General features: G+C 37.3%; 1 protein-coding gene across 10 annotated transcripts in view; it reads right to left on the bottom strand.

The window, feature by feature from the left end:
• Positions 1-15,277, bottom strand: part of LOC141438738 (uncharacterized) — a 213,231-nt gene that overhangs the window by 24,925 nt on the left and 173,029 nt on the right. For 9 of the 10 annotated variants that reach the window (XM_074102673.1, XM_074102675.1, XM_074102676.1 and 6 more), the window contains 3 exons: positions 3,695-3,873; positions 1,772-1,916; positions 346-435 (listed from right to left, as the gene is read on the bottom strand). In XM_074102673.1, coding sequence (XP_073958774.1) covers positions 346-435; positions 1,772-1,916; positions 3,695-3,873 — 414 coding nt within the window. The remainder of the gene's footprint in view (positions 1-345; positions 436-1,771; positions 1,917-3,694; positions 3,874-15,277) is intronic. The other variant, XM_074102680.1, reaches the window with a different exon arrangement.

Below are 15,277 nucleotides of genomic sequence, written 5' to 3'. Positions count from 1 at the left end.
GTTTTTTTTTTATTTACGAGTATTAGAATCATGCTGAAATCATTTGTAGAATAAATAGTTAATAGACTTTATAAATTGCAAGTTATGTTTAAGTTTGATTAGTTTTGTTAGATTAAACATGCCTTAGTAGATTTATTTGTTTAAAAGTCGATACAAACAGTAATTAATAAAATATGTTGATAATATTGCTATTATTAAAGCGTCAATAACAAACCAATTAAAAAAGAAATGGTAGGATGCGTTTATATCGACTCAACACCAAGTTTTATTAAGGATAGTTATGTGTTATCTAGGCGAGTTCAAGGGTTCACAAGACAGGCATTCCTGAGGTCAGGCGGGACATACCCTCTAGTCAGTTTACCCCTTTTTTGGGGCAAACTGGGATCTTTTTGCGTTATCCCTGCCCTTCCAATGATCGACACGTCTGTACCACGCCTATGGAAGAATTAAACATAAAATATACAGAAAATGTTTATAAGAAACAATAGCACATTAAGTGAGACCAATTGATACAATATTTACACAAGAGCCAGCCACCATATACAATACATTCGAAGTCACAGTTACATACATAAAGGCTACGACACCGCTGAAACCTTTGTCCCTCTACATTATACCTATACAATACAAATATTCAACATATAAATTGTTATCCATATTATTTTATACCTAATACCTATCCTACAAAGAAATTTAAAACTATCTCACAGGAAAGTAGCAAGTTTTCTTCTAACAATTACATCATCAACGTAAAAGACGACGTAATATTCTCAAGTGATGTATTGTAAATATAATATGTTATAGCATCCGTGGCACATTATGTCACAATGCTCAACAAAACAATCATAATGTACTGTCAATCCGCTCACACAACAACCAAGCTTAAATATTAAAATAACACACAAATTACACCATAAAAGAAAATCGATAATGATAATTCAAGCTTATCATTGCGAGAATAAAAACAACGACTGCTTCGTTTCATCGTGTTTTGTTATTTATTTATCTGAAATTTACGTCTCTGGGAGTGGCAGTTAAATCGTTCGGTCACAGCCTGAGGATCAGTTAATTAACGGCTAGCACTAGCCCTTTCCCCCTAGCCTTTTCCCCCTTTGACCCTTAAGGGTCAGTGGATTGATATAATCAATTTGTATATGAATATCTATTGCCGAGACTTAGATGGCCATTCCTTGTTACGTCATGCTGATAAGAGCCTGGCCATCCATGCAAATTCATTAACGAGTAGGTACCAATAAATAATATCAAATCGTAAATCACTATCAGTTAGTTACGATCAATAAAAACTACGCAAGTGTCGATAAGAATAGTCTATTGTGAACATACTCACAGAATGTTGACTGAAGGTCCAGTGAATGGTCTTCATTCTTTACATGATCGAATTTTTAAGTTTTGATATCTACTCCTTAGCTATACGACAAGTTAACTTATTCCAAATACTGAACAAAGCAGTCTCGTTCTGGCATTACATCGCTACGCCAGCGTTAGAAAAGGATGCCCAGAGCACCCGATTAGGGTGACTAAAATACGCTCCATTATCTCGCTTGCCGCTCAGCGCATCCCTTTCTGACCGATCCATTATGAACGGAATGCAATGAGTTGCAAATGCGATACTTCCGCGCGAACTAGCCGTTTGTCTTAAGTAGCTTGATTGCCAGGTGATAATTTGCTGAAGTCTTTCCCTGGTTTTCCACACGTGGAATAGCTAAGTATGTCTGTGCGATAACTGTGTTATCGTCAACATAGATCATACCTGTTGGTGTGCACGGCATGCCCGAACCCCTCCGGCGGCGCGGCGATGTACAGTGGCGGCGCTGGTTCGGCCGCGCCCGCGCACAGGCCTGCGCCCGTCGACGCGTTCGACGCCGAAGAACATGACGAGTTCGAGTGGTTCAGTGCTGGAACAAGCGTATTGACTATTAAGTAGTTGAAAGATCAATTCTATTAAATATTTAGGATACAGCTCAATCTGTCGATGAATCCAGCAATGTCAATTTCATGTAGGTACCGCCGCACTCATGTGGTATTTGGAAGTGTATTCCTTTTGTCTCATCATCATTATCATTATATCAGCCGTAGGACGTCCACTGTTAGACATAGGCCTCCTCCATTAGATCAATAGCTCAATGGTTAGAGGACACAGCTCATGAAATGTATGTCTGCAAAATCAAATTTAGATCGTCAGCATAGAGTGCTGCATACCCTTAAGACCAGATATAACGGAGAGAATTCTAGAGAGAAGAGGGACAGAACAGTCCCACAAAAGCAAAAACTTTTTCGTAAACGTTCTGTACCGCACTAAAACAAACACGTTTTTTGCACACACGTTAATATATAACTTTACTTTTACACACGGCCTAATACGCACTCGGTGAAAATTTCCGATTCCCACCTTTATCGGTTCAAAATACTTTGTGATACAAAGACACAGCGGAGGCCTTGTAAAAGAGTCCCTTTGGGTCTGTAAAGAAACATTAATACTAGATAAAACTGGAACTGAAATAGCTTTCAATTAAAAAAAAAATTCTTTTCGATTGCACGAGTGAAAAGTGTTTTACTTTTACGGCGTCACGCAGCCGTGTTATCGTTTAATTGAATGGAAGAATCACTTGAAGAGTGGCGCTTGTTGTAAACAATTGATTTGATGACACTCAATTACGAGAGATCATTGACATTTGTATAAACGCTTCAAACAAGCGTATTTAGCGCAGACATGTCAAACAACCAGAACGTTCGTCATAAAATATAGATATCATCACTTGTTTGTTAGTAAAAGATGTATAATCAAGACTCAGATTTAGATTTAGATTACTTAAATATTAGCATTGTTTGATATTCATCATCATCATCTGATGTGATCTGTTGTCTTTCTTCTTTAGAAAATTGGCCCTACACTTTTCAAAAGTGACTAAATTTTATAAGCATTTTCTATAGAGTAAGTTGTAATTTATTATAAGAACATCTTATAATATTATACTCACAAACTATAAGCCCAGCTATTATGTATAATATAATTTTCACTTTTTATAAGTAAACATAATACACAAACGGAAATAATATCATTTTATTAGATATTATGTACTACGGATATACTCGTAATATCAATTCACATAAGGAACTAATTTTATAACATCCACATAATATAATAATTAAAACTATAAAGGACATTAGTAGGTATCAAAATTATCAACAAACATATTTTATATGTTATCCACCTAGGACTCCCTAGGCTAGCACGCACTATAAGTAGTTGCGGCAATGACGATCAAAACTTTGCCAACTACAAACTAAAACTAGTTCCTGGTTGGAGTTAATAAAAAAATATCATGGTGTTGTTTCAGTTCATTAAATATCAAGAGACAATTGACACCAATTGACCTAGTCCTAAACAGGCAAGAGGCAAATACTTTAATACACATTAAACGTCCAAGACCCGAGAACAAACATTCATATTATTAATACAAAGACCCGTCCCTACCGGAGATCGTACCCGGGACCTCAAGCTTTATAGTCAGGTTTGGCTTTATAGTTAGGTTGGCGATCCGAGGCATTTTATGTAAAACACTCGGAATCACAATCGTTTTCACCACCTCCTTCTACCACACGGCATAAGACGAGAGTAGAAAGAGATAGCGAGCGCGATTCCGGTCGTAACCTTGTAGATTAGCAGACTTACCGGGCATGGGTCTGTGCACGGCCGTGACGTATCTGTTGCCCTCCATGTACCCCCGTTCGGGCTCGGCGTGGTGCCCATGGTGCCCGCTGTGGATGGAGTGCTGGTGGGAGTAGAAACCGTCGGGCGGATGGAGAGCCACGTTGCCGCTGCCTTCCTCCTCGTCGACCTTCTGCGAGAAGCTGCGGAAGAAAGGTTATGGTTAGTCATGTCGAAAAAATTAAGATGTGAATAGGGTAAATATTGAGGATGTGGCTGCGTTTTAACCAAATGTGCAAGGAATGTGTTTTTCATGAACCAATAAAAACGCTTCATTTATCTAGCCTCGTTCCGCTCAGCTGTTTCCACCAGAGCAGTGCTGTGCGAAGATATTAGTTTCTATTAGTTCATAAAAACATTCATTCCTACCCACATCATCTGGCTGAAACTCCTGCCAATGCTTCGTCCTCCAGTTCAAAACTAGCCTACTTCGATTTATCTTTTTATTGAAAAAAAAAACTATCTAATATACGGGTTTTTATAAGATTTGGAAGCATTGAAGTACGATTAATCTAGGTCAACCATATTCTTATGATAAAGATGACAAATATTTTTCATAGCTGATGTGAACTTCTTTTTCCTGCGAAAAACAATCTCTATAATAGCTTGGGAAGGCTCTAAGCTGCGAGTCATCCTGCTATGTTGAAGCTTTCATACTCATACGAGTGGAGTCTAGATAAACTTGGCTTAGAATTTCCTACACAAGCTCATGCATATTAAACGCCCGTAGATATTTCGAATTTTATATTTAAATTGGACATGAATAAAATATTTGGACCCAAATGGAGCACTCATAACATTCCATCATATTCAATAATTCGGAGGTTTTAAGTTTAATAGAATTTTTAGATACTGATAAAATTGAAATATTGCTTAGACAGGAGATAAATCTAAAAGTTGTAAGACCAAATTGCAAGGTAACCTATGTATAACACTATTTTACTTGAGATTATAGTGCATGCCCGTGTAAGTTTTAAAGCAAGATAACATTAATTTTTAGATGCAACTATTGCGTAGACAACGGTTAATTAAAAAACATGTTTCCCGACGACTTCGTTATTCTCACTGTTGTATATAGTACCGAATATATTTTCACTCCCAATCTTAAATGATTATTGATTTGATTTGATTTAAACACAACTCGTAATTTCAACAGACTTTTACTCTCTTTTAATGTAATGTATGTGTTATTGTGTAACATATGATGAGACATTCATGATAATTTCCCAATTTCAATACAGAACAAATATAAAATAACATACTAAATTTTTTTCGGTCGGAATCCAGCAGGTACTCGAAATATTCGTGTCTCCACTCCCATATTATGGAAATTTCATAAAGAATTTCATAAACCCGTGCTCTATTTCCACCGACGTAATTCTTTGCTTTAAGCATTTTTTCACTATCTTAATTAAATGTTTGCCCAGCAAAGGGGAAATCTGGGACGTTTTTGTAAGAAACAAACGAATAAAAGCTTTTCCTGATTTAAGGCATCACGTACGGCGTCCTTTTCTTTCGCTAGAGATTTGATAAGGACATAACGACGTCATTAGTTAAGTAGAATTTCGGGTGTACGTTTCGGTTGCTTTGTTGGGTCCCTTAAGGTTTACTTTCTGATACTTTCTGATTAAATTTGCTGGATGATGAATGGGTTGCGGGGCGTGGTGAGGTGGCCACGTGACCGTATCGCGAGTGGTCATAAAGCGCTTAACAGTACTAATATGATAATTCCACATGCTACGGGGGTCGGTAGAGCGTATAAAAATTACTGTAACGTGGAGACTAACCGGCCCGAGCTATTTGTTATAACAAGAGAAAGGTTGGTCAAGTGTTTATACTTCCGAGATGAAGAGTGGCGCATCTGTGATCTTATTAAGATTTAGATGAATCTCCATAAATTATCCATTATCATGGACGGCAGGCTGCGATTTGAAAATCACGTGCTAGGGACTATCCGTAAATGTTTCCCGCATGAGTATTGTATATAGGACACGTCACGTAACTACTTAGGCGTAGACATGCGAATTACACTCTGTGACACACTTGTCCTATCAAAACTGAATTATGCGGACACGGTTATTGGACAGTGTCTATTATCACGCACAAAAATCCAGCTGCCTCCAGAATGCCTGTGCCAGATTCTGTTTCCCAATACAATCCAGAGCCCACGTAACGCCATTTTTGAACAATGGTAAGTTACTTAAAATGGAGGCTAGAAGGAAATTACACTTTGCCTTGTTATTGTTTGGGATTGTACAAAGCAGGGAACCTTCTTACCTCTACAATAAACTTAAATTAAAAACACATAAGACAAGCCCCCGCCTTACCTGCCCGAGACACAGATCGGCTAGTTACCGTGATAGCTGCCACGCGATGCTGGAATAATCTCCCTCCACCAATAAGAAACGCTAGTTCACTGTTAAGCTTTAAAGCCAAATGAAAACTTCATCTTTTCCGGGAACAAGTGTCTTCTGCCTAGCCGATCTGGAGATATTATGCCGTAGATCTATTTATATATTTATTTCTTTGTTTTTATTTATAATAGTATCATGTATTATATTTGGGTACAGCTGCACACTGCGCTTCTGTTGTTTTGCTTTGCGATGCTTTACGTTACGATACCTTTCTGTCTTGTGATTGTCTAATCGGATTCACTGAAAATCAGTCTTTGCATTTCATGTATCGACAAATGCTGAGTGAAATCCTTTTTTGGAATCACCTCAACAATAAATTCAGTAATATTGTTGTGATGTCTTGATAACCTTCTGGTTATCTTCAAATGACTTCTATAACTTTTATGTCTTTTGACTCTGAACATCCATCTTAGCTGCACTAATTTCTAATAGCGAAACATTTTTACTAGTTTCAAAACTGCATCCTGTGCAGCAGCACTAAGTCAAAAGCCACTCGAAAACGCTGTCAGCATTAAGTCTCAGCAAAGCGTTCCCCGGGTAATATCGCGACCTATTTCCTTGATGTTGAGCTTAAGACCACTCGCGCCGCAGCCACTGTTGCGACAGCGTTAAGACAACTTTAAAAGTAGCGTGAAATTGATGCAAGTCAACACTAAGGTAAAGTTAAAGACGCGGGTGGAATTGAAGTTGTAGTGGAAACTTAGGACGTTGCAGCAGGACAGCTTAGAGAAGAATACGACAACATTTTTAATTTTATAACAATGGATAGGTAAGTTTAATTTATAAATTGCTGAAATTTGTTAGATTATCAGAAGTAGGCCGTTAAAATGCCGGGGTAGCGAAATGTTTTGAAGTAAGCAAAGGATCGCGCGTCCGAGCTTGGGTTCACACCTGAAAGTTTTTTTGGATTTGATGTATGAAATATTAAATTTGTAATTTTACCATGAATGTCTAGGTGAATTATGATGATAAAGATAATAACCAAAGAAACGTACTTGATCCCGAAAAAAACGAGAAGAAAGACTTACGTAAAGAGCTTACTTACTTAGTTTTTTTAATGGCTCCATTCCAGGCATAATTCAATCAAATATCCCCATTGCAACGATCAGTTTTTATTCTTCAGAAAAGAAGAAAAATAACCGAACACCGGAGCGAGCGGAAATTATCCAATCAAAGTCTAACGAGCTGACCACAAGGACAAAGTTGGCCCGTCATCTATCAATTGTATAAATGCTTTTTGTGCTTCCGCGTCGAGAGATCAGTGGAGTGTTTATGTCACAAGTACAGTCAGAGTAATTATACATTCATTTACAGTGATTAGTAAATAACCAATCGAACTGCAGCTAGGTGTGAGACAGAAGTTATTTCTTTGAAACTGTTAACAAATGGTTTGGAGGACGTTTTCAAGCTCTTGCACTGGAACGGGTCAAAAGCAACATCAGCAGCGAGTCACCAGCATCAGCAGCGTCACCCAGCTTCATATTGTTGATAATACTCGTATAGTTGTGATGGCGGAGTCGCTGGAGCACATTACTATAACTCAGTGACTTCAGTGTCGCATCCCAGCATAGACGAGACTAAGATCAAGTTTAATGAGTCACAACCTGTATTCCGGTTATCGTTGGGAACGATACAATGATGATGGGTAAATAATTACACCAAATGTATCCTTAAAGCGTTTTCATACGATCGTGTGTCTCTGAATAGGCAATATCTTAGCCAAAATTAAGAGTTTGTTTCAGTACTATCTGTTAAGTTCCTGATTTCTTACGATAAGTATGATACCGGCTCTATTTATTTTGTAGGGATAAACAGAGATAGCATCAGAAATAACAGCACATTTAAAAACCGAACAGGCCTTTAGTCCTGATCTTTGGTAATTAAATTAGACACATTATTGTTTTCAACGGGATAGAGCTATATTTACTACCGCCATCTGCATGTTCAACAAGCCGTGTCTCATTTCAATCTCGTACACAACCACTAGTCACCTTAATCCAAACGTTGAAAGAGCTACGAATGGCTACCGCAGGGCTAAATACCATATTCAGAATGACTGAAATGATTACAAACTGTACCTGCGCAAGCGCAGCGTACCTTGACAGTGACGCGCAGTCGTCCGCGCAGCGCCCGGACCGTGACGCGTTCGTTATAATAGCTGATGAAGTGCTGACAATGCCGTATGAGGATTAGTATATTTAGCGGTGTTTCTAATGTTCTGGGAATTCGGAAAAATGCATAGAAATAATTCCCTTTGGAAAAACCGTGGTAGCTTTAAATTGTGGTTTCACCTTTCAAGCTGAGGTCTATGGGATTTAAAATAAGGACGTTACAAAATAAATACTGGAAAAAAAATAGACTTGATGTTATGCTCGAAATTCACTGTAAGATTCTGAGAATTTAAACGGAAGGTAATATGCTAAGATAAAACAAATCAAAGCGGAAAAAAAATCAAACATATCAATAGAAAGGTCTGACTGTGATCCGACCAACCCCGCGTTCAAAATGGAACAAGCGCTAAACATTTACATCTCTAAAGTAAACAATGAAAATCGTGTCTTCCCTGTTAGCATATAGAAAATATCCGGAGATAACAGTCACGACTGTATCGTTTACTTGAGAAAGCTGGTAAAGATGACTATTATTTAAATAAACTGGAGACTGATTGCGATGGGAATAAGATGTAGGTTTCTTTAGAAATCAGCACAGCGCATTCGTGACAAATAATCCCACTGTGATAATCTAGGTTTTTGTCATGTAAAATACAAGAGCAGACACATAGGATTGCGCAGTAAAGTAACTACTAAGTCAAAAAATATCATGTCAAAAATATTTACTGTTTCTATCGCACAGACAAAGAAATGCATTTGTCTTGTGTATAACAAAAAACATTTATACCAACTTGGGAATATTCAGAGAAAGCAGATGTACATCTTGAAACACAATGGTATAGAATACAGAATTCGCAACTTAGTAGTTTCGTAATTGTGTGGATATAAGGAACATTTCCGAACAAGAGCCCCTTACTGGGTCAAATTCGGGAGTAGAGTTTAAGTGCATACGACATGTAAATAGAGGCTTCGCCGGAGTATTGGCAGTCTGGTGGAAACAAAACGGCGTTTAAACGGAACACTTTACGTCTACATTGCAAATTATTAGGGATGATTCCAGCCAGTTCTACAATATCAGTTAGTTTAAGTTCTCGCAGAAAGCTTCATCTGAAGAGGCAGTTAGGAGATCCACTAAGCCTAATTAAATAAGCTAAATATTAAATAAGTTAATTAAATGTGATCCTAAGCGTCCCATGAAGTACATTTTAATATTGTTTGATGAATTTATATTCAACAGAGACGTAAGTACGCAAGTGTATCGGAAAATCGCTTGTAATGTTATTCCGCTGAAACGAATATTCATGTGAGTAATCAATTCGTTTAGTTAGATTAAAATCTAAACTGTATTTAAAGAAAATATTACTCGGCCTGTTTATATTGTATGCTACAATTAAACGAAAACAACAATTAAACACAGTGTAAACTAACTTGCATTGCAACCCTGCGGAGGCCCGTGGTTCAGCAAAATTTCATACGATGTACGTTTTGCAGCGTGCAACAATAGTTCGTTAGTGGGAACATGCAATTTATAATTACTGTTCAAACTGCGAAATGTTCTAAACATAAATAAGGATATTTCGATGTAACTTCTGTCGCTTATGGACAACGTAATGAGAGTATTTTAGATATTATATCTACGGGATGTACCATTCATGAGCTCCTAATATTTCAACGCTTCCTGAATCCTCTTAATCAATCAAGACGCTGCTTATCATTAAAAACTGTTATTAACATTATCTTGCAAAACAATTGGTTTGATTTTAAGGGCACCTAAAGTTCAAACACAAATTGTTAATACATTTTTTTTATGGTATAGGGGGCAAACGAGCAGGCGGATCGCCTGATGGTAAGCGATTACCGTCGCCCATGGACACCTGCAACACCAGAAGAGTCACAAGTGCGTTGCCGGCCTTTAAGGTAGGAGTACGCTCTTTTCTTGAAAACTTGAAGGTCATATCGGTCCGGGAATACCGCAGGCGATAGTTCATTCCAGAGTTTTGCTGTGCGAGGCAGGAAATTTCTGGAAAAACGCACAGTAGAGGACCGCCAACCATCTAAATGGTGAGGATGGAAGAAACTCAAACTTATAAGTTAAAGATTTAGTGCTGTATTCAGATTCGTTAGTTAATCAATACCTAACAACGATTTTACATACAAAAATAAAAATGAGGAAGTACTTAATTCACCCATTAGGTACCCTTAATTGATGTCTATGAGAGAATACGTAAGTGTGGTAGTAAACATATTTCCAGTCAAAGTATCAGCGGTTCGATTTCCATTACATTCCAATTTCCATAACAATCGCAACGCGAATTTTCACATTCAACTCGACATTTCAAATGAAACCTTTTCGTTTTGATAAAGGTACGCTCATATGCATGGACTGAGCTAGCACAGCGTCCCAATTTCACCAACTTGAATTACAGTTAAGATGAATTTCGTCTTGCACATTCGACGTTCATAACAGCAATTTGTGAAGATGAGGAATTGTAAGGTTTTGTAGCTGCGGTTTGCGGGTGAAACTAAGACCTGTTTTACGAAATGGAAGACGTTTATTTACTTGATAGAATACAGTACACGTAAAGTACTTTTAAAGAATACGCCGCTAACTCATTTAAAGAATTTGACTTTTGGTAAAATTTGATATTCCAGTTAAGTAAAGTCAACATGATTATTGTGATCTTAAACACTAGCATAAAAGATGGTCCAACGACTTCAATCGATCGCTTTTATCTGCAGAAGATGATGCGTCGAAAATAAAAACCAAATCATTCGCCAATATCAATCGGCGCTTATCACGCTTTTTATGTAGCTAAAAATTACTTCGACACGTTTCGGCCACTAGGCTAGACTGAAAAGTATCACTTCAAACTCTTCGTGTCCACAGCAGCTACAAATAGCCGCAACATAGATGTAATTTTAGGAGTAACAAAATAAAAGGCGTAAATCCAAAGTTATCAAGAAATTTGAATGAACAAAGAGCAACCTAACGCTATAAATAGATAATCAAGCATTCCCACACCGGCTAAATTGTGATTTACAATCGCGCCAGTTATAAAAATACTTTGTTTGCCTTCACGCAACGGTAAACGATTAATCCATTATTTAGGCTCTCCTACCGCGTCGTTTATCTTTCATGCGCGCCGATGGAACGACGGATTCCCTTTTAGGTGCCCGTTGACGTCATCCCGGGAACATGGGCTGAAAAATTCAGCTCACCTTGGGCTTATTTTAAAGCAAAATTTTGTGGTAAGGTAAGGCCAGTGCTGTCAACTTTCTGCAGGATATAGGGTTGTAAAACGAACTTGTTGAACTGGGTTTTTCAATCGAACGTATTCGTATGTTTTCATTGGCATTTCTTTACTTTCTTACTAAATGTCATTTTTTTGAGAAAAAATCTAGTGTTAAAACCTGTGGCCATGTGCGGTATTGTGCAGGTAATCATTTAAGTCACATTTCAATTGAATACCAGATATTTTTACGGTGAAATCTTACACTATTCCAAAAATAGTAATCAAATAACACTATGATTTTGTGAACATTATTAGGCTTGTAACCTAATCCTCTATAATATACCTGATTTTATGATCATATTTGTACTTTGCACTAATCAAAACAGTAAAAATGGATTAAAATAAAACAAAAGCCAACGCATATTAAAGCGCGTCAAATCAGGAGTCTGATTTTACGAACCTATTTTATTTGTGAATTTTGTATTTGCACTACGTGAAGCTCTGCAGGAGATGGTCTTAACTTTTTATTTGTTTTGTTTCAACGAATTTGGAGTAACAATTGGAAATTTGCTAAATTTGTCAGATAACTACGCAGAATTATATAATGCTCTTTAACCCTTTACCAGGCGAAGGGATATATTCCTCCCACATCTTATATCGGTTACCGTAGTCAGGTTTCAACTCCAAACCTCCTACAAAATATTTTGTCAATCCCTGAAAATAGTATTTTATGATCTTCATTCACAACACGCTTCTAAATCGCGTAATATAATATCTTTGGCAGCCGTTTAAATTCACTTGAACTCTAATTTCAGTGAACTACGGAGAAATTCGAACACTTTCCTTAACTTCTATGAAACAGAAGTACATAGGTCGAACAATTTTTTGATGTTTTGTTGATTTTGAGTGTTGAAAGGTAATGTAATCGTAAACATTGCTAAATATGCATTATTGTGTATTACCAGAATTAGGATGTGGGTTGACATTATGTCATTATACCATGGCCTTATTAGAGTTTAACTGTGCTGGAGCTATTCTTCCCATGGCCCGGTAAATTGTCTTGTCATGTCATAAAAGATACATTGGATTTTGAAGCGTGCCGTGAATGACGATCATAAAATTATGTTTTCAGTGATTGATATAATGTTTCGTAGTAGATTTGGAGTTAAACCTTGACTATGATAACCGATATAAGATGTGGGAGGAATATATCCCTTCGCCTGATCAAGAATATAATAAGACAAAATCGAGTATGACAGTTAAATACTTAGACAGGCGATGGGATAACCGTAACCCACATTTTTATTTCTGGTTTAAAGGAACATCTCCGACTTTCGTAAATACATTTTTTACAAGGCGTTCAATACGGTTGTAACAGTATATAAAGTACGTATGAAGATACGCTAGTTCTTAGGGGCCTGGTAAAGGGTTAAGCGGATTTGCAAGATCCCTGACGATTTGTACTTTGCACTATTTCAATGAGAGGCAAGAATGGAACAACTAAAACGAAAGACCATCGACAAATGGTCAACCAGGCTTATAAAACTTCCTTAGTTATAGCTGTTATAGCACCTTAGAATTAATTGTTGCTGATAAAGCGACCAATTACTTGAAACTTTTTGGCTTCGCGCCAGCGGCTTGCGAAACGATCCGTAAGGGATAACTACTCTTCGGACGGTCCATTTTTCAATTTTGGAACTGACCTATATGAGAAACGTTGACCAGCTGGTTAATGGCCGGAAGTTGAGATGAAGAGAATTAAGAGACGTGAAATATAAATAAAGAAGATAATTTTAGAAACTATTTTACCTGTTTATTTGAAGTTTAACGAGACTTCTGAGCTCGAAATTATAAGTAGGTAAGTAACTGAAAGAGGTGAAAGAGACTTCATGGTGAATACTTCACTGTAATTAATTTAGACAAAATTGATAAAACAGAGTAATTATACTCGAAAGTTACAATAAACAGTGAAACAGAAGCCTTCCTGTCGATAGTAGATGCAATAACATTACTAAAACTAGTTCAATTCGGATCGGAGCCTACTTGGGGCACTTATCACAAGTGAAGTTTATTTGTCAAATGGAGCACGACAACCACCCCCAGCTGAGTGGGGAGGTTCCGCCATTCAACTGCACCGACTTGATTAATACGCTTGAATGCACTCCGCTCGTTGCAGGACCGACCCAGTTTTAGCAAAAGATAGACGACGACGATAGACGTTATTAAACTTGGCCTAGGGTCACATACCGGTAAAAAAGAAGTAGTAACCTGAATTATAACGGCGGTAACTAAATAACATTAGGAATACTTAACACAGTGACTCCACATAGGGCAACCATATATATAGAGGAAGGATAAAAAAACCCATTTCGTCAATGACATGTAGTCACCGCGAGGGAAAAACATTTTTAATAATAAGATAGTATGCGGTAAAAACCAGTTCAACCATCGTAATAGCAGACAATAAAAGCATTAATTAGGGTTCCGGAGCCAAAATGGCAAAAACGGAACCCCTTTTAGTTTCGCCATGTCTGTCTGTCTGTCCGTCCGCGGCTTTGCTCAGGGACTATAAATGCTACAAAGCTGTACTTTTGCACGGACATATAGGTATGTAAACTATGCCGACAAAATGGTACAATAAAATTTTTAGGGTACCTCTCATAGACGTAATGTGGGGGTGTTTTTTTTTTCTGATCCACCACTATTGTGTGGGGTATAGTTGGATAGGTCTTTTAAAACCATTAGGGGTTTGCTAAGACGATTTTTCGATTCATTGATCTTTTTGCTAAATATTCAACTTTAAAGTGCAAATTTTCATTAAAATCGAGTGTCCCCCCCCCCTCTAAAATCTAAACCGGTGGGTGGAAAAATTTGAAAAAATTTAGGATGGTAGTAAGTATATCAAACTTTCAAAGAAAACTATAACGGCTAAGTTTTCTTGAGAATTATTAATAGTTAGAATTATGAATTAAGAGTAAATAGTAGCCTAAGGTATAAAATATACCTAAACTTGGAAAATTCCGTATAAAATACGAAATCCTTAGAAAAATATGACTTTTTTTTTTCGTAATGGCTACGGAAACTTATTTTGGGCGTGTCCGACACGCTCTTGGCCGGTTTTTTTATGATTTGAATTCGCGTTTTGTTCCGCGTACCTTGATTTTAGAGAAGCTCGGTATTTCGGCACAATTGCATGCGCCATGATCACGAGACGACCGCGATAGTCTAATTTGTGTAATAAAAACTCTACTTTCATTGCATTCTCATTCGAATAGGCCAAATTTTTCGCGCTTGTTCTCAGGGTGATGTCCTGAAATGTACTACCCTCAACCCTACCGCACCGCCGCGAGGCCGAGATTGCCAGTATAAAAAAAAACTAGGTTACCTACTCCCATTATTTTGCGTTTTATACTGCGTGATAATGATGTGGTACCGCTGAGAATAAAAAAAACTGTTATTGTTATTACCGTAGAGTTTTAAAAACTACATTAACACTGAGTTGAAGCAACATTTTAGTTCCTTCAACGATCATTACGAAGGTTAAGGTGGATTGGACTTCAAAACAGTTAATTACGATTATTTAAACAACTGTCTTTAGGCGGAAATTACTGCTTATACAGATAATACACATCCACAAGCTAAAAGTAGAGTAGACGTACAAAACTTATACATAAATTAAACAAGTACGTTAATTAGGTATACAAAATAATACATTTTAAAATATGCGTTATTTATCATTTTATCGTCATTAATCATTTCGTAATGAAGTCCGCTCGTTGTTTCATTATT

This window comes from Choristoneura fumiferana, chromosome 19, assembly GCF_025370935.1.
Source record: "Choristoneura fumiferana chromosome 19, NRCan_CFum_1, whole genome shotgun sequence".
Lineage (NCBI taxonomy): Eukaryota > Metazoa > Arthropoda > Insecta > Lepidoptera > Tortricidae > Choristoneura > Choristoneura fumiferana.
This window is presented reverse-complemented; position numbering and strand designations above follow the sequence as displayed.